Genomic DNA, 21,146 nt, shown 5'->3' on the forward strand with positions numbered 1-21,146 from the left:
AACAAAAAACCATGCAATTATTAGTTGTAAGATGCATCTTGATATAATTTCTCTTATTACTAGAAAGAAAAAAATGTTGCTAGGTAAGCTATCTAGTGCCATCAAGATGTACCCTTATTTCATATATGCTTATAATGTGAAAAAGTAATGCATCTTAGGATTTAAGAAATATAACATTACCATAATTAGGCATTCCAATTTCAAATAAAAAATAGTTATTTTTCTATAACCTATAAAATAACTAGTTATTTTAAATATCTTTACCTAATTATTTTATAGGTTAAATAATTTTTCCTGTAAAATTTATCTTCCCTTAAAAGACAACCAAGGCGTTTTTTAGTTAAAAATTGTATTCCCAAATTTCTCTGATACTAAGAAATACCTGCAGAACTTATTTTTAATAAGTATTCCAGCTGATATTTATGACCAGGAAAATCTGAGAAAACACGAACAAATTATGAGGACTTTAAGACTAAAAACATTTTTTTCTTTTTCTCTTCTAATTTTAGCTTTTTTTCAGAGGCAAGGTCTCACTCTGTCACCCAAGCTGGAGTGCAGTGTGCCATCACAGCTCACTGCAACCTCTAACTCCTGGGTTCAAGAAATCCTCCCACCTTGGCCTCCCAAAGTGTTGGGATTACAGGCGTGACCCACCATGCCTGGCCTAAAAACATTTTCATTTGAAGGCAAATGATTAATAGCTGGGTTGCTATTTATTTACTGTTGTTAGTATTAAATCTAATGCTTATAAATTATCTCAGATGAGCAACTAGAATAATTTACATAAGACATTAACTACCAGTACTAATATTACACTTAATAGTAAGGTAAATTAATTTCCTGAAAATATTTGAAGAGCTATAAATTGAAGTTATAGTTATTACTGCTATCTTAAAATTTTTCCACTATTTTCAAACTTTTTTTATTTTGTGCAAAATATTAACTGTGCAAACATTAACTTGATTCAGTATCTATGATGACTGGAAGGAAAATACCATGCTTTCAAATTTTAATAGATCAAGACTGCATATAGTCTCATAAGCAACAACTATACATTACATTCAGCTCACGACTTGGAAGGAAAAAAGTGGTCTGCAAAATACAGAAGAATGTTTGCTTTGTGTGCTTTGCTGTCAAGGTGTATAGCAATCTGCTTGAAAGAAAGTAAAAATACCCAATGTAAAAGCCATACAATACGTCAGGTACAAAATATTATTAATTATAACATTAAAAATATCTTTAAAATTTCTAATAAAGAAAAATGGGAAATAACACAGAAAATGTAAATCAACTAACCATTTGAAAAAAAGGAAAGAAAGGATATAATTTCACAATCCCTCTAATATTTCTAGTAGTCAGAGTCAATGAGTTATGCAATAGCAAATTATTGGCCGGCAGGCTAAAATTGAATGTATTCATTTTGTTTTTAAGTATCTTCTAAAAATTTTTAATATGAATTTCATTTTTAATATTTAGTTTTATTCTGCTATTACAACTGCAAGGCTATAACTATAATTTAACAAAACACAGTAACCTAGAAAAGTCAAATTAAATAGTGACCCCAGAAAGCCCTCAGGAAAGCCTTACAGTTCTCTATTCATTTATCTTATAGAATCTTCTCCTATGTCTTTTAAACTTAATGTCCATGTTAGAAGACAAAGACAGGAAATATATACCGTAACGTAATGAGGTAATCTCCCATATGTACTTGTTTATTAAAAATATTAACATCTTAACCCTTTAATTTTAAAAAGCCCTATACTTTTCTCAATTTTTAAGTTTATTTGTATTGATATTTTCTTTTACAGAGGTATAAGATAATAAATTAGTTTATTAGTGACTTTAAAGCTATTAGAGGCCTCTGTAAAATGCTCAAATCAGAGCAGTGACCTCATTCAGAAGAAGCTATTAAAATGACAAGGTGAAAGTAGACAAAATAAAAGAAACACTTTCTTAAAACAGTAAAGTACAAAAGTAACAAGAGGGTGCTGGGGATATTAGTATTCTGTTTTTGATGTTTAAATTGTATTACATTTTAACCTCATGCAAAAGTTTTCCAACATGGCTGCCACTTGTTTGGAGTAGAAGTGGAAACTACTCAAAAAGAACTAAGCTAACTAGAAAATGTGTTTTTATGAAGGTTAAGTTCCAGCAAACAGAAGATTCTCTTCATTAAGGAGGAAAAATACTCTTCCAGTGTTATGGATTATTCTACTTAATAGAATATTTCCCCTTTAGCTAAAAGAAAAAGTACCATACAATTATGTGTCAATTAAAAACAAAATAAAACTTTAAGAAACGCACAAAAAAGATAGAACCCTAACAGTGTTGATATACACAAATACACTCATTTAATCCCAAGCAGTGGTTTGTTTGTTTCGGGCTCATAAACCTATGTTAGATCTAAAAATATATCACTCTAATAAATAATTTGAAACTGGCAATTTCAATTAACTCAGGAAATGCAAAAAATTGCGCATATTAACAGGTTAAAACTTGTTGACCGGGGAGAGGAGTACGTAATCCTGAGAAACATCCAATAGATCATACAAGTTCTACAAAATGTTTGTTAGTTCAGGATTGTCTATATATAAACCATATCGTGACTGCCACACAATGGCATGCTATTTTTATTTTATATAACAGCAAAAAGCAGTGTTCCTATTAAGTTTGAATGTAAGGAATAGCAATTTAAAAAAAAAATACAGCTTAAGAGGTCAAAGAAGCCTAAGGATTTGGAATACTTTTTAACGAATGAAATGCTGTATTTCCCATGTATAAGGAGAATACCATCAACTTTTTGCCTTTCATGCAAAATAAAAACTACAAATTTATAGTGCTAATATTTGTCAACATATTTCAAAACATACCTTTTTACATTTACTAATTTTAGATAAATCTGCAGGATTCTAATTTCATGAAAAATAAATGAGACAAAAAGGTGAACTGGGTAACCCTATCTTCTAGGCTCTATATCATATTATAAAACTATCACTTATATAAGTGTTTACTGGCTACACAATGCATTGATAGCTTTAATTTTAAATATCAATTGAAATTTGAGGCATCTCTTCACTAAAAGAGACCAAAGTACTTCATTTAAATAAACACTCATATTTTTCAAATGTGTGAGACTTACCCGTCTTCGACAAAAAGGGAGGCCTTGGGCAATGATGCTAATGCTAAATATCTTCATCACAGTTTGATGTGGTAGAGGCTCTTTTGCACTTTTAAGATCAACAGGAACCAAGCCATGGTTTAGAGTAGCTTTTCCCGGTTTTGACATTTTAAAACTCCTCTTGGTTGACGAATACTCTCTACATGTAATACAGGCACATTACTAAAAGCTCTAACCACTAAATTTTAAAAATATATATTTAATAATAGTTTTTAAAAGGCTGAGAACCCAAGGCCTGCTGCTTTTGTCTTTCAACCTTCCCCTACCAAATGTCCTGACCTGTCTGAGGCTTGGTGAAGTGCAAACTATCCTAGAATAGCCAGGAATTATAAACTACTGAAGTGAAAGCTCCTGCTCCTGCCAGTCAAACAGCTGGTGAACCTCTCATACAACGTCAGTAATGTGAACACAACCAAAGCAGGGCTGTGCTGTAAGGTCCCTTTTAATATTTCTCCAACTAACTAACCTAAGAGTGTTTCCTAGAAAGTGAAAGTAAATTTTTACTTACAAAAATAAAATAAAAAAAACAAACATTGTATCTTGAGTATCTATTAAGTCTTCCTTATCCAAATGTCAGCATTAATACTTTAGGAATGTTTTGAATTGTGTTTCAAAATTTGTTTTGAATTTTTTGAATTGTGTTTATGTATGGTTTAAAAAAACACACATATATATGTTTGTTCTACCTTAGATATATTATAATGAACACTATTTTCAAGAGTGTGCCCTCTTTCCCTTTTCTACACACACCATTCTTTATCTCACTAGACATTAAATACTGTACACTCTGGTTCTCTAATGGCTATTAATACACATTTCAGATTAATCTTTGTACTAGAGTTTTCAATTGTCAATCTCTTTAATTCTGAAAAACTTATTGATCATACTTGAAAGTATAACAGTCACCCAATTGATTAAAGATATGTAAAAAGTGTATTTATTTATAAAGTAACCAATGATGGGAAGTAACTATAGTAAAATGGGAGAGTAACTAGCCGGTCCATTGCAAATCCCTGGTGCCTAATTTCTCCTTCATAGTATGGTCAGATAAATCTTCCTAAAACACAGAGAGGGAATGCGGTGTGCTGTTTACTCCTCAAGAACCTTCAATGGTTCTCCAAGGCCTAAGATAAAGTCTGGAGATGAAGACTCTCCTCAAAGTGGCCCCAAACTAAACTTTCCACTATTATCTCAAATATTTCCCTAAATTAACCATTTGTGCAAGTGTTATTTAATCTTTATACTATAATCCATATTCCTAGCAGATAATGATTGCGAACTATCCATTCACAGTGTTCAATCAACTGTTCTCTCTTTCCATTCTATTTTCTTCTCCCAACAGCCTGCTCCACTTATCTCTCCTTCCAACTTTTAACTTCCAAGCTTTTATGGAGTTTTATAGCAGGAATTTTGACGGAGACAAGAGAGGATTTGAAAGGAGAAAGTTAGAAATGGGTGATTTCTTTTTGACTTTGGAAATATTGGCATTGCTAAATATTAAAGTGGGCTGCTGGGAAGGCAATCTATGCACAAGAAATAGTCCCATTCCTACGAGTAGACCTTTCTCTTATACCACAATTTAAAATCACCGGCAGCAATGCTACACAAAAACAGATTTCTCCAAAGATACGTAAATGGTCAATAGGCACATGAAAAGATGCTCAACATCACTAATTAGGGAAATGCAAATCAAAGCCACAATGGGCTACCACTTCACATCTGTTAGGATGGTTTTAAAACAAAACAAAACAGTAAACAACAAGTGCAGGCTAGGATATGGGGAAATCAGAAACCTTGTGCATCCTTAGCAATGTGAAATGAATGTAGCTGCTGTGGAAAATAGTATGGCAGTTCCTCAACAAATTAAACATAAAATCAGCACATGATCCAGCATTTCCACTTCTGAGTGTATACCTTAAATAATTAAAAGCAGAGACTTGAACAGATACCTATATACACATGCTTATAGCAGCATAATTAACAATCGCCAAAAGGTAGAAGCAACTCAAGTCTCAATCGATGAATGAATAAACAAAATGTGACATATACAAACAAGTGAACATTATTCAGCTCTGAAAAAGAAGGAAATTCTGATATATGCCACAACATGCATGAACCTTGAAGATATTATACTAAGTAAAATAAGTCAGTCAAAAAAGGATAGTGTATGATCCACTTATATAAGGTACTTGCAATACTTAAATTCGTATGGATAGAAAATAGAATCATGGTTGTCTGAGGCAGGGAGAGGGGGAAATGAGAGTTAGTGTTTAGTCGGCACGGAGTTTCAGTAGGAGAAAATGAAAATATTCTGAAGATGAATAGTGGTAATGGTTGTATAACAATGTAAATATATTTAATGCCACTGAATTGTATACTTAAACATGGTTAAAATATTAAATTTTATGTATACATATTTAATCATAAATTTTAAATGTTTTTAAACAAAAAAGTAAATGACTGAAAATGGAACAATCATCACCAAAAAAACCTCGAGAGATCTAAGGTTAGGAGAGAGAAGAGATAATACGAGAGTGTTGGAAACCTATAAATTGGTAGTAGAAAAAAAGTGAGAATGATATCCAAGATACCAAGTCTACAGCCCTATGAGACAACTTACTATCCTCCAGAATGAATACTAGGTTCATGCTAGTCTTAGCATCTCCTCAGATGTTCACTTTATTTTCCAACATAAGACTAATCATTTTGTTTGTGAAACATATGTCATATTTTGTCCTTCTGTCATTTTGCCCTTCTCTCATTAGACAATCCCTTTTGCTAAAGTAGGTCCCATGGAATATCCTTATCTCAGTTACTAACACTACCTATTTTGTTACTATTACAACAGTTTTCTGTAGTCTGAGATTATTTTTTAAAAAAAATCCGTCTCAATTCATACTCAATTGATACTCAAAGGTATCAATTATCCAACTGATATCTTTGAAATCAATTGGATAATTAACCCCTCTGAATTTCTTTTCCTGAACTAAATAGAAGATACAATTTTAACAATGTGATACTCCAATGCAGAAAAATCAGAAGAAGGTAATATATTCTATGAGTTTAACATCTTCATTTGGCATTTAGAAAAATGAATCAAAGACCTAGTTAACAATCAGTGGTTATTCCACTGGTTGATAAAGATAATGTATTGAATATTATAATTTTTCACTTTTACATTTAAAAGCCCTCAAAGAACTCTAAAGTCACATGTATTTACATGCAGACATTTTAAAGATAAGAAAAATCCCTGATCTCAATGAGTCTAATCCTAACGGGGGGAAAAAAGATTTAGAATTGAAAAGAACTTGGATTGGGAAAATTAAAACTAAAATCAACAGTTTCTAGTTTCTAAGAGACCAAAAGTTATTATGAAGTAAAACTAGGCTTTTCATTTTCATTAAATAATTTACAATGACAACAGAAACAAAACATAAGTAAACATAATTAAGGCTGTTTGTACCTCAAATGTTGAGTTTTTTAGTGGATACCAAGTTTTGGTAAGCACAAGGGGGTGACATGTAATTCAATTATTATTTTTTTAAATCAGTAAATAGCTGCCCTCAACTGGATAATACAGGGCATTGCAACTGTGGCAAACCAAACACTGTAACAGAATCATGTGTTTGTCATAATATATTTTTGGAAAAAGAAGACATTATCAGTGATTGGGCAAAGTGAGTACTAATTTCCAAATATATACACTACAAGTTTCATTTTTTTTGGAGGATTCAAGTAACAGAACTTCTAAAGCGATATTCCCAATCAATACGAAACACTCAAAATACCAAACCTTCAAATATAGACAAAAACCCTAATAAATGAGGGAAATCATAGACAAGGTATATGAGAATCTCAACTGTTAATACTTCAAAATGCAGCTAACTCCATGTGTTCAAGAAAAGATAAAGTCTGAGTCTCAATTCTTCTCTTAAAAACATTAAAGATATTCTTTAATTACTACCCAAATTGAGACTCTTAAAAACAGACAAGCTCTTTTCAAGATGATACCACAAATAATAAGGCAGTGCAATATGACAGGTAGGAGCATGGACACCAGAACCAAACTGACCTAGTCCAAATCCTGGCTTTACCAGGTATGACCTTAATTTAATTTCCTTAATTTCACCTAGGCAGTACCTACCTCATAGGACTGTTGTGAGGATTAAAAATTAGTTGATATAAGTATACAGAATAACGCCTCACATCTAGTAAGTGTTCGATAGTGTTAATTAAACTGTCATGATTACTGCTACTATTAATGGAATCAAAAATCACATAGAGCTTTGTAGATTACATTTCCAATTTTAAAATCACCAGGAAATAAGGCAGAGATTCTAAAATCCATCTATAATAACTCTGGAAAAGAATATTTTAAAACATATTATCTGTAAGTTTCAGAAAGACGTCTATAATTCTGTCAAAATTTTTGCCAAAATATGAAGCTGTAGTATCTTAGCCATAGTGTCTTGGCATTTTAAGATTCCAGATATCACTGATCATACAAGACGGGCTAAACATTAGGGAACTTGTAGTAAAGAAAAGGTCTTTATATAAGGTAGCTTATTTTGTCCACTTATCACTTCCTGATTTTCTTTCTTCTAAAAATTTGCATCTGCAAAAACAATTATATATAAATGTTAAATGTAATAAAATATCACCAATACGGTATCTGTAAAATGCATTACAAGTCCAAGCACTCCAATTCTCTTGTAACAACAATAAAAATACCATCACGGCAATTTACTCTGGATTTCCATCTTCTCTTTCATTCAGTATTATAGAAAAGGCTAGAAATTTAACTGCTCCTGACCAAAGCCACAGCATATGAGCAGCACAAAGATTTTCCATTTTTCATAAATTATTCCTGAATCAGCTAAAACAAATCACTCAGACGATGTAAATCTCCCTGCAAATTCAAATTGACTTTATACCAAGAGTTTTCAAAATCTTACCTCAAAAACTTTCACAGGAAGAATATCAATGTATGTTATTTGAATTCAGTATTATTCACTGCTTCTGTGAATTCAGGCAACAAGTGACTTACTCTGTTGTAGAAACAGAAAGTCCCACATGCTAAAAAGTCTACCATTACTGAAGTGCAATAAATCAGAATCAAAATCCTTCTGATCAGATAATATGGTATTATCCAGCATACTCACTTATTTCACAGATACAGAGTAAGGCAGATTATTTTCTCTACCAAATCAGTTTTTAGTCTTCCTAACATCATAGATATCAGAGTGTTAAAGTATTTCCCTACCAAGCAATTCACAAATGAAAGCAATTCATGGTTGAAGACGGAACAATTTAAACACAGAGGAAAACAATCATAAATCAATAAATTAAACCCTCTGCGTAATGATAAATTAACTATCAAGCTTGTATTAGCAATAACTGTAAAAAAAAATCCAGCAAGCAACATATTACTTTAAATGCAGAAACATAAATACAATTAGATAGGGCATCAAAGAAAAAAATATGGCATACTTTTTTTTTTTTTTTTTTTTTTTTTTTTTTTTTGAGACTGAGTCTTGCTCTGTTGCCTAGGCTGGAGTGCAGCGGTGCAATCTTGGCTCACTGCAACCTCCGCCTCCCGGGTTCAAGCAATTCTCCTGCCTCAGTCTCCTGAGTATCTGGGATTACAGGTGCCCGCCACCACGCCCAGCTAATTTTTGTATTTTTAGTAGAGACAGGGTTTTACTATGTTGGCCAGGCTGGTCTCCAACTCCTGACCTTGTGATCCGCCCGCCTCGGCCTCCCAAAGTGCTGGGATTACAGGCGTGAGCCACTGTGCCTGGTCAGGATACCTTTGAAGTTTTAGTATTTTTTATTAAGTTTTAGTATTCACAAAAGGTATGTCAAATAAATTGTTTTTATAAGATTAAAATCACATTTAAAATGATTACTAAAAATGTTCTAAAAGATATTTATTTACATGCTCAAAGTGCTCACTCAGATTACAACTTCCAATTATAATGTATTTGAGACATTATATGTATGTAAACATTCAATGGACAACATACTGCACTTCCCTGCTAATTTTCTTTATTTGGGCAACAAGGACAGCCCCTAAGAAAAATATGCTTGGGTTCTGAAGCAGCACATACAACATACACAAGTGTTATAAAAATGTGACCTGATAATTGGACATTTGCAAAACAAAAGCATTGCATGTACATGCCTATATACACAGATACGTAGCATTCTCAAAATAAAAACGCTAGAGTACTATATAAGGTATTGTAACTGCTCTGATTTATGGAATCAGCATCTCAATGTTAGACATTTAAGCTGTTTTATATTCGTTATTTCCAAAAATTTTGCTGAAAATACATTATAAATTAACAAGTAAAACACAGAAAACCAACCAAAACAAGTGCTAATAAATTATAAGTTGACAGATGACAAAACCATCCCATGGTACATCAGAAACTCCAAGATTCAGGAACCTTAACTATTTAATGTCTTGCAGTACAATTACCTGGAGTTTATACTTCAGATTTCCACAAAGAGGAGGCTAAATATTTAATAGAAATAGATTGTCTGACTTCTCTTCAGATGATTGAGACTAAGTCCCTTGCAGGTTTAAGAGTACGTTACATCTCTAAATCAACAGAGTGAAAAGACAACCTACAGAACAGGAGAAAATATTTGCAAACTATGCTTCCAACAGGGGGCTGATATCCAGAATTTACAGGCAACTCAACAACAAAAACCAAATAACTTCATTAAAAAGTAAGCAAAGAACATGAATAAATACTTCTCAAAAGAAGACATACATACTTTTTCATGCCTACAAGCATGAAAAAATGCTCAACATCATTAATTATCAAAGAAATGCAAAGTAAATCCACAATAAGATCTGATCTCACACCATTCAGAATAGCTATTACTAAAAAGACAAAAAATAATAGATGTTGGTGAGGATGTGGAGAAAAAGAAATGCTTATACGGTGTTGGTGGGAATGCAAATTAGTACAATCTCTATGGAAAACAGTATGGAGATTTCTCAAAGAACTAATAATAGAACTATCATTTGATCCAGCAATCCCACTACTGGGCATCTATCCAAAAGAAATCATTATTTTAAAGATGCCCAAGAATTTAGTTGGTGATTATAATAGTTATACCTTTGAGTCAACTATGATAACTAACCCACATATATATGTGTGTACACACACAAATGGAATACTATTCAGCTATAAAAAAGAATGAAATGTCTTTTGCAGCATCATGGATGGAATTGGAGGTGATTCTTAAGTGAAACAACACAGAAATAGAAAGTCAAACACCATGTTTCACTTACAAGTGAAAGCTAAGTAAAGTGTACACATGAACATGGAGTATGTAGTAATAGATATTAAGATACTCAGAAGGGTGACATGCAGGGAGGATGCTGAGAGATGAGAAATCACTTAATGGGTACAATGTATACTATTTGGGTGACAGGTACACTAAAGGCCCAAATTTCACCACTATGTAATATATCCATGTAAAAAAAACTGCAGTACCCCTTAAATTTATACAAAAAAAAAGTATATTACAGCTCTAATAATATTACATATATGGCCTTCTTTTAAGAAGGTTCAATTTGGTGAGCTTTCCTTTATTATAGTTTAGTGAACAATATAGCTAGTTTATAAAATATATCTAAATAAAATGCATTGCTTCAATTCTTTTGTGTCTGCCTTCTTTTACAAAAGGCATGTATGCCTGTGCTGTAAATGTTTTTGTATAGTAATAAGAAAACATTTTTACTGGAAAGAAGCTACAGGCATAATGATTTTTAAAGAAATTTTTAAAAGATGAAATTCAAGAAAAATAACCTCAGGATTTTTCTGATTCCATATTATACTATAATAATATGTGTGTGTGTTTATATTTTTTTTTCCTCTCCTACCTACTATAGTGGTCTAAACACTAGCATACAGAGTATATTTGACTTTTTTTTAATGAGTAAACTTTGGATTTTATTTCTATATTTGTGCCTAAGAACTGTAGTTGTTAAAATACTTTTCCTCATCCTTTCATTAAGCATTTTAAAAAGTACTTAAGATAAAACAAAAATCCAACTATCCCACTGAATTTTCTAAGTATTTCAGAAATGCCCAGTATGAAGTCTTCAATGACTTAACATAACCTGTCTCATGATTAAGCTTAACTTTTACAGGCTAAGAGGGTTACCCCAGCTGTTAAAATGGCCTTACACAGCTGCTCACCAAGAATTTAGTTCGTGATTATTATAGTTACACCTTTAAGTCAACTATGACAAAAATGACACAGTAATTACAGGTATTTCAGTCATGCAAAAAGCCTCATGTAATGACAGAGTAAGTGATTTAAAGCAACCTAATTTTCCATAATTCTCAAAATAAAATTTAAGTGTAAGAAAGACAATAACTTCTTTAATATCAGTACTTAAGTCCATAAACATAAACAGTTTAAACATAACAGTTTAAACTTTCAGTTAAAATAAATTAAACATTATTTACCAATAACATCTTTCTCTTATAAAAATTCTGAAGAGTATTGCAGGCCAGGGAGTCATAATACTAATTATACTAATAATTAGGACTAAGGAAATAATACTAATATTCTTTTAAAATACAGTAAGTAATTGTGTTTTTTTGCTATACAGCTTTAAAAAATTAAGCTATAACGCAGATGGCTCAACCAAATTGACAGTTCGACAAATTATAAAAATTTATCTTATGAAAAATAAAAAGCTACACTTATGGAAATATAAAAAATCTGAAGGAGTGCTAGTGCTTTAAATAGGTAAAACAGTAAGGAGGGGGAGATGATTATTTCCTACACTGTTGAGTTTCTGATGCAATTATAAATAAAAATCAATATATTTTGAGTAAGATAAACATAGTACTATACTTCATTTATATAATTTTCAGTAATGTGCTATGAAAGTATGTGAGATTTATTAATATTAACTGAAAGTACTTCAGCACAGAATTTAAGTATAGAATTAAAGTACAGAAAACAAGTATAAGATTAAGCAGCAGAAAATACATATTTAGAACTTAATTCTTGGATGGGCTGACAGTTGATACCACTGGCCTTTTATGCTATCAATATTACATACTCAATAAAATAATTTTTCTGAAAAATATCAATGTTATTTTTTGTAGCTGAGGTTTAAATTAAGCTGAGAGCCTAAGTTTTCATTCTTTACAATAAGTAAAACACTAACTGGCTATCAAGAAAAATTAAAAACAAAAAAAAAAAGTCAATTCCTACTATTCTTTAGTATGCCTGTAATAGAAAGATCTTGGGATAGAAAGATAAATAAGTCTAAGGAGACTATCAGAGATCAATAAGAGATATAAAGGAAGTCTGCAGCTATAGGGCTAAGAAAATACATACACATTGTTTCAGACTAGAACAATGATGAGGGGAAGAGATTAAACACTGACAAGAGTTTCTAGTAAATCATGCTTTGTATCACTTAATCACCACGCCGAAACCTTGAGGTATCATTATCCTTGTCTACTTGTTACAGACAAAACTAAGGCTCAGAAAGGCTTACAAATTTGCCCAAGGTAACACAGCTGCCAGGTAGTAGAGTTGAGATTTTAACCCTGGTATGTCTAATTCCTAAACCTGTGCTTTGTAACAGAACATCTATCCAATCCCACAGAATGTTACATTCTAACTTAGTTGTGTTACTTCCTAAATTAGTTGTTCAGAGACACTTCTTTGTCAGTGTTTCAGATATGTAAGTTTGTCAGATATAAATGAGTTCTAGATAACTGAAATAAAGTATTGTATAAGACATTTACATATTAAATATCGAATGTTTTAATGTGCCTAATTTTTATGAAGTCCAAATTTTAAAAAAGAAACAGGAATAACATCAAAGATATTATGACCTCTTATAGCAAATTGTATTCTCAAAGGTAGTCACAACACTGTCCCCCATCTTGCATGCTCTTCTTGCAATGTGACTCTGACACTCCTTTCACTAAGAGGGAGAGGCCATGTCCTCTTGCCTTAATAACAGGCCAGACCTTTGTGACTGGATGGTTAGAGATAGTAAAAATGGTATCATGTGACTTCCCAGGCTGTCATAAAAAGGAGATTCAGCTTCCACCTTGCTTGCTGGAACACTCACTTGGTAGTCCTGATGTGCTGGCTAAGTAGTACCTTCAGGCCACCATGCTCTGAAGAAGCCCAAACTAGCCCAGGTAAAAAGACCGTATTACATAGAGATGTTCTGAGATGATACGGAAAAAGAATTTCTGGGTCAGCCCTCAGCTGTTCTAGACCCCCGCTTTTCCACCTCCAGCCATGATCTGACTGCCACCCAGAGTTAACAATGGCCAGATCAGCCCTCCTCAAATTACAAACCTATAAGAACAACGAGAGATAATAAAATAATTCTCGTTTGTTATAATCCACAAAGCTTTGACTGTGATTGGTCAGGTGACAATGGATAACCAAGACATCTTATAAAACAAGGAGCTCTAAGTTGGTTTATAGTCATCCTAGTGGGAGTGTTAATTTTACAATGTAACAGGAATGGAAAGGATAACAGGTGATTCAAAATGAAAACGTAAGTGATCATCTTGAGGATGGCGAAATTTTGGGTGACAATTTTCCACCTTGATACTCAATGGAAATGAGGCCTTAGCAAGTTTCTATTTTCATAAGAAAACTTTTTAAAAAGTTGCATATTACTTTGGCTTGAATTTACATCTAAATTCATTTGACGTTATGACCAAGAAAAGAAAAATCAAACTCACTTTTGGATTTCCTAAAATCATGCTTTTGTCTATACTCCAAGCAAACTCAGATGACAAATAAGGCAAGCATAATAAAGGAGAAAAACAAATTAGGTTTAAGACCTGAAAAGCCCTTTTAGAAGGTACAAGTGATGTTGTCATGTAAGTACCCAGGCCCAGCAAGGCCATTTGTTCCATATTTTCAAAAGAAGGTGAAAAAAATCAATATTTTTATGTGAACTCTCAAGATTTTCCAATGTTGGCAACAAATTTAAATGTGTTTTAAAAATACATTCAATGGTAAGCTGTCATGATGAAAAGAAAAAGACTTAAATACCTACTATACGAGGTACCATTTTGTAATCTCTATTCTGTTCCCTTCTGAGTAAAGAAGCACAAAAATATAATTAAAATATAATGTAAGATTAGTGATAATCTAACTGATAGAGAATAATGATTCTGTCTTAATGTTTTAATTTTCTTTTCTATACCAACTAACAGAGTAAAATGATGATGAATAAACCCCAAAACTGAAACACGTGATAAACACTACAGAGGTACCTCAGTATATTTTTCACTCATTAAACCCTAAGACAGATGGCAGCATATCGGTAAAGTACAAACAATGCATTCTAGAAAATTAAACTTATAATGTAGAATTATATTAATAGAACCAACATCTGTGTAGCTAAGCAAATGAATAACTGTTGGCACTTACTCCTCAAATTCACCGGTACCTTCTTCATACTTCCATTCCTCATTTGCATCTGATTTCAATAGCCAAAAACTGCCATGGAAACCAACCAAGTAATGCATCTCCTAAAAGCAACTGCTATTTCTAAAGCAGAGAAACTACCTTTTGCATCAGCAAAAACCAACTGACAGAAGGACAACGTACGTTTGAATAAAATAGACCCTTTTCTGGGGAGGGGGAAAGATACAAAAAATTTTAAACATCATTTTTAAGCCTGATCTATGAAAACAATCATCATTCTTCCTGCATTTCATATAATTAGAGGTTAAAGTTTATATGCAAGATGCTACCCTGACAATACTTATTACAAGGAATGAAGTTAATATCCTATGTCAGATACAGCTAGAAGTTATCCCAATAATTTACAAAGTATTCTCTAAAATGTATCCTAAAGATAATTTTAACCTACCCAAAACTATTGTTCCATTCATAGTGATTGCTTCATTTGTTTATAATCATCTCTTCACGGTGAAAAACTTAGATATGTTCTGTAGTATCAAGCAGTAATTCTAGAATTTCTACAGAAGTGCCAAAGAACATCTTCCCTTGCATTTATTCCAGTTTCAGCTATTCAGTTCAAGAACACCCAAGTATCATTAAAGAATAAAACTTGCCTTTTCCTCTCTTCTGAACATTTTCATATGAGTACTCAAAGCTCTAAGATTACCAAAATTGACTTCTAGGTTCTTTTACAAATTCCTTCTAAGTTCAGCATTAACAACCAATTAGGGAAAAAATACCTGTCAGGGATCAAGAGTGCTTCATAGTTAGCGGTAACAAAATGTGCAATATCAAACAGCTGAACTCCATGCTAAAAGCCATAATAATGTAGGCAAAAGTCAATGGGATAGTTTCAACCCACCCAAAAGAGTATCTTTGGAACTAAAAATATTTTGCATAGCATTCCTCCCAGCCTGAACTAGTTAGTTATAGCATAAACTTGTAACATTATAATAATTAACCTTATAAAATATAATAGCAAATGCTCATTAAGGATTTGCTATATGCCAGTCATTGTCCTGAGTACTTTGCCTACATTACCTCACTGAATCCTCTCAATAACACTATGTGGTAGATACTACTACCGTCCCTAAGAAACTCTACAAGGTTAACGGTTTGTACAAGGTCAAACTGCCATGAAGTGACACAGCTAGCATTTGAAAATCCCCCCATAGTTTTGACCTTAGAGATCACACTCTACCACTATTCACAAGCATTAATGCATTTGTTACAGATATACTGTTGAGGACATGATCTACTGAGTCACTCAGGAAGCCCTATGTGGGAAATTCCTTTTATATAATATTAGGAAAGATGCATGGGTGTGCAAAAGTGTGTGTGTGTGTGACATATTTTCTCTTCCCCTGAGGACTCAGTACATCATCTTAATTTTATCACAGGGCAGCAGAGACACCAAACTACACACCAGTGTTTTGCAAACTTCAGTTTACATGAAAATCATTTGAGAGCTTATTAAAAATGCACATCCCGACCCTGGAGTTTAGTTAAGTAGCTCTGGAGAGTAACCCAGAAATCTGTTATTTTTAAAAAGCACTCCAGATGCTTCTGATGCAGCTGGTCCAAGGTAACACTTTGAAAAACACTGGTGCAGACACTTAAGAGTGGACAACCTATATGCTATTACTAGCTTTCTCCAGCTCATCGTAACTCATTCCTTACCTCTTCTCATGACCTCGCCCTCATATTCTACTCCAGTATTGTCCCTGGTTCTGATTTTCACGTACACTTTGTCACTTTATTATATGTATTTTTCCTACATATAGACCACTTCAAATCTCAAATTCCTTGTGGAAGTTGGATACTCATTTCTTCAAAATGAGGTCAATTCATTTGGCAGTTTAATACCTGAAATCAGTATACCAAATTCATAAGGAAAAGTCTGTAGGTCACCGGCTAAAGCACTTAGAGTGCTATGCATATGCCGCACTACCACTCCAAAGAACCCAATTCCCATTAATGGATCAGCACTGGAGGCAAAATATCATAATTTTGCAATGGGTGATAAACATTTCTACAGAAGTGCCAAAGAACATCTTTCCTTGCATTTATTCCAGTTTCAGTTATTCAGTTCAAGAATAATAGTCCATTCTTTTCCCTACATGATGTCTAGTGAAAAACAGGTGGTCTATGGGTCAAACCAACCCACGGAAGTGCTTTTGCAAAATTTGGACACCAATATATTTTAAAGATTAAGAAATATCATCTGAGAATCTGAAATTCCAATGAATTTTGAAAAATTCAAAAACATGGCAATATCAAGACCCTCTTTTTAGAGAAGTTTTAGCTCCCTGGCTCTTATATTTAGTCCATTTCATTCACATCAATTAACCTTCTGGACCCTATGGTCCAGAGGGTTTTCTGCTTGAAAATCATTCCAGGTTAGTAAATAAATCACTGATGGAAATTAGTTACAATACAGGTGTATGATATCCTAGAAACATCTCTAGTATTCATATTCATACTAACCTGCTTTTTCCAAACCTCTGACTTCTGGGTGGATAAAAGTGATCTCTTACCCTTTACAAAATACTACATACCCTCAATTCTGTACTTGCCCCCTCCCATTAACCCTTTTAAAATGTAATGCAACTAACAATGAATATATGCATTTAGCATAGTAATCTACTCCCAACATCGTCCTTCCCCAACCCCACCCTACAAGAGCTACTATTAAATTATGGCATATGTTAGAAAAATAATGGCAATTCTTTGAGTGCTCAATAATACCATTAAATGAATCAAGTTTTAACTAGTAAGCCAGTGTTTTCTCCAAAAACGTGTTAAAGACACAATAATGGATGTCTTCAATCCATCAATAGCATCTATTATCTCTGCCACTCAAAGAAGGAGTCCATGTGTTTTTCAACATATCCAGATACTGATCTTTTTATTTGATTTACCTTCTTGACCATTTAACAGTTCAACATGCACCACCTATATTAACAATAACTCATTTCATTACCTGTGCAAAAGGATCAGAATTCAAGCTCAGCCTTCAATTACCTAAGCTCATGTCAATCTGCCAATAAATGTGGTTTTCAGAAAATGGCAGTGATACAGAAAGCTAGCAAACACACCACTAAGGCATAAGAAATATTATCAGTTAGAGAATACCGTTTATCATAGCGGTGACTTTAAAATAATAGTAAGTTCATCAATATTCAAGAGGACTAACATCTCAGTAAAATTTAGAACTAAAGATCAAAGTTTTGTCACTCCATTATAGTAACTAATTTGAAGAAATAATTTAAGGTATTATAATTGGCAAATCAAAGGAGGAGAGACTTAAAAGACGAGATTCTTTTAAGTCTTTAAGTGAATTATTGTTCCTTCTCTTTCACATGACCCTCTTTTATTTTCTCCTCTAGGTGTAAACAGTGTGTTTCCTCTAAGTTCATCATACTAATCTTCCTTCACCAAAAGACAGTGTAAATAGTAGCTAACGAGAATGTCCCTATTTCTGCCCCCCCAAAACATAACACAGAAATTAATAATGAAAAGTGCTGTCTAAAGTATATCTAAGGAAGAAATTAAAATTTAGCCAAGGCCCTACTTAGATCTTGAACTTCTTCTCTAGAAGCTATCAAAGATCCAATAGTATACAGTCCATGGGTCATATGTAGCTCAAAGTCAGTTTTTTGGAGCCAGCTCAATGTTTTTCTTTTTCTTTTCTTGATATTTCTAAAGACAGAGTCTCACTCTGTCACCCAGGCTAGAGTACTGTAGTACTATCACTGCAGCCTCAAACTCCTGGGCTCTAACCATCCTCTTGCCTCATATTTTTATTCTTTTAACTGAATATTAACACCTTTTGGGGAAGGCATATCTTACGTAGTTCGTAAGAGCCTGAACAGTCTTACTGGCTATTCGTGACTCTCTTCACACATTGACATTACCTATTTAAGTTCCTATAAGTTGTATTTCTCATTTCTTTACCCTAAGCAGCCAAAAAAAAAAAAAAAAATTGAAGAAGATTAAATCAGTTGTTCAAATATTCTTTACTCCAGGATGATTAGGTGGTTATACCCCATAATATTACTTTCTGTGCTAATACAAGATGACATTTAGACAGGGAAGTAGCTTCTTTGGAGAGATAATTCTTTTCTCACATACATGCCAAGAAGTCCCAGAGCAAATAACAATGAGAGGCCTATTCTTTTTACACGTATATGTTGAGATACTTGAGAAATTTTCTAAAAGCATACTTATACTTCCAAAGCATAGTAAGTCTGCACATACGTTTATCCCAAGATTCACTCTTTTATCACTTTTTGTTGTTACTAAGTAGCAAAATGCTAGTTGCTTGTTAAAAGCAAAAGCAAAAACAAAAACCCTAGGTATCCCACATATTGACAGTGTACATAATTACTCTTGAGTGTATACTCCAAATTCTGAGCAAGACATACTATACTAACACACAAAGTAGGAAAGACAAGCACATACTAAATATATTTAAATACATGGAAAGCAGCTCTATCTATAAGGTGCTATATGGCCCTCTAGTGTTCAGTGAAGAAACAGATAAATTCTTAAGGAATTGTGTGCTTTTGACATGATGTTTCATAGTAAAAAAAAAAAAATGCTTTATAAAATTTTCTACGTATGCTAAACATACTAGTATATGATTTCTACAAAAACCTAAATATTTTATATCTTTTGTGATTTTACATCTTTGTGCTTTCTTTTGAATTACTATCCATATTAGAATATCAAGTGAAAGAATTCTGAAATGTTCTTAAAATTTTTCCCACAAATAACTGTAAGGCTAAATGAAAAAAAATAGCATTTCCAAATTAAGAACTAGACAATACTGAATCTAAGGCAAATTTCAAAGAAAAAACAAAAGAATGGGGTAGTGTCTACAAACTAAGTATTTAAACATACCTAATCTCAATTCCCTAACCATATTTTCTTTTCTCTCTATTCTACTTCTGATCCATCCAACTTGATTCTTTTTATCATGTTAATTTATAGAAAATAGAGATTAATTAAATACACAAAATTATGTCTCTCAGAAGAGAGGCCAAAGATAGAACTGAGATTTCAGGACAAGAATCAAAGTAAAAGTAGACCCACAAGCAGAAAAGAATCTCATTAATAAGATTCATAAAATTGTAACCACTGGCCAAATGTTTGAAAAATTGATAATACTGTTTAAAGTTGGTGAAATAATAATTTCAAAAGGAACTTACATTTGTTATATGTTTAAAATATATAAACCTTACATTTACTGTTTATATATTGGGGTTTTATCAGGGGAGAGGTGGGAACTGAAATATGAGCAAGATACAAAATTTATCCCCAGCTTTTTCACTCACTTGCTAGCGTTAAGCAATTAACATTTTCAAGCTAAACCTTTAGAAGTTACAGGAGGACTCTGTGAAGATTCTATACTTGGCACCAACATCAATCCTTCAAATGTCAAGGAAAGGTAAATTGCCTATGGCATGGAAATTCTGCAAACAACCTTCAAAGTACCACAGAGTCATCTACTAAACCATTAAGAAATAAGATAGAAGGACTCTTAGCAAACTAGGAATAGAGGGGAGGAACTTTCTCAACTTGATAAAGACTACCTATAAAAAGCCTACAGCTAACATCACACTTAAGGATGGAAACTCAAAGCTGTCCTACTAAGATCAGACACAAGGCAAGAATGTCCTCTTTAACCACTGCTTTTCAACATCGTAGGGGAAGTCCTAGTTAAAGCACAAAGACAAGAAAAGGAAGTAAAAGATAAAGAGATTAAGAGGAAATAACACTGTCTTTTTTGGCAGATGACATGACCCTCTACATAGAAAATCCTAAAAAACTGACCAAAAAAAAGCAATTATAGCAAGGTTGCAAGATATAAGATTAATATATATATTAAGTCAATTATTTTCCTATACACCAGCAATGAAAAAGTGAAATCTGAAATGACAAATACAGTATCATTTACATTAGCAGCCCCTGAAATAAAATATTTAGGGATGAATCTAATAAAATATGTATAAGATCTACATAATGAAAACTATAAAACTCTGATAAAAAAAATCAAAGAAGAACTAAATAAATGGAGATATATTCCATGTTCTTGTACAGGAAGACTCAATATTGTCAAGATGTCAGTCCTTGCCAATCTGATCTATAGTTTCAAAGCAATACCAATCAAAATCCCAGCAAGTAACAGATATCGACAAACTGATTCTAAAACTTATATGGACAGGCAAAAGACCCAGAATAGCCAAAACGATACTGAAGGAGAGGAACGAAGCTGGGAGATAGACACTATCCAACTTCAAGGCTTACTATCAAGCTAAAGTAACCAAGACAGTGTGGTATTGGTAAAAGAATTAAGAGTAGATGAATGGAACAGAATAGAGAGACCAGAATATGGTACAGTGATCTTTGACAATGGAACAAAGGCAGTACAATGGAGAAAAGCTAGTCTTTTCTGCAAATGGTGCTGAAC

At 32.8% G+C, this 21,146-nt stretch overlaps 1 protein-coding gene across 8 annotated transcripts in view; it reads right to left on the minus strand.

Annotated features, from left to right (window-relative positions):
• Positions 1-21,146, minus strand: part of FBXW7 (F-box and WD repeat domain containing 7) — a 216,166-nt gene that overhangs the window by 58,663 nt on the left and 136,357 nt on the right. For 2 of the 8 annotated variants that reach the window (XM_063638277.1, XM_063638278.1), the window contains one exon: positions 3,140-3,317. The exons of the other annotated variants lie outside the window; for them this stretch is intronic. In XM_063638277.1, coding sequence (XP_063494347.1) covers positions 3,140-3,317 — 178 coding nt within the window. The remainder of the gene's footprint in view (positions 1-3,139; positions 3,318-21,146) is intronic. 8 annotated transcript variants of the gene reach the window in all.

This window comes from Symphalangus syndactylus, chromosome 4 (genome assembly GCF_028878055.3).
Source record: "Symphalangus syndactylus isolate Jambi chromosome 4, NHGRI_mSymSyn1-v2.1_pri, whole genome shotgun sequence".
Lineage (NCBI taxonomy): Eukaryota > Metazoa > Chordata > Mammalia > Primates > Hylobatidae > Symphalangus > Symphalangus syndactylus.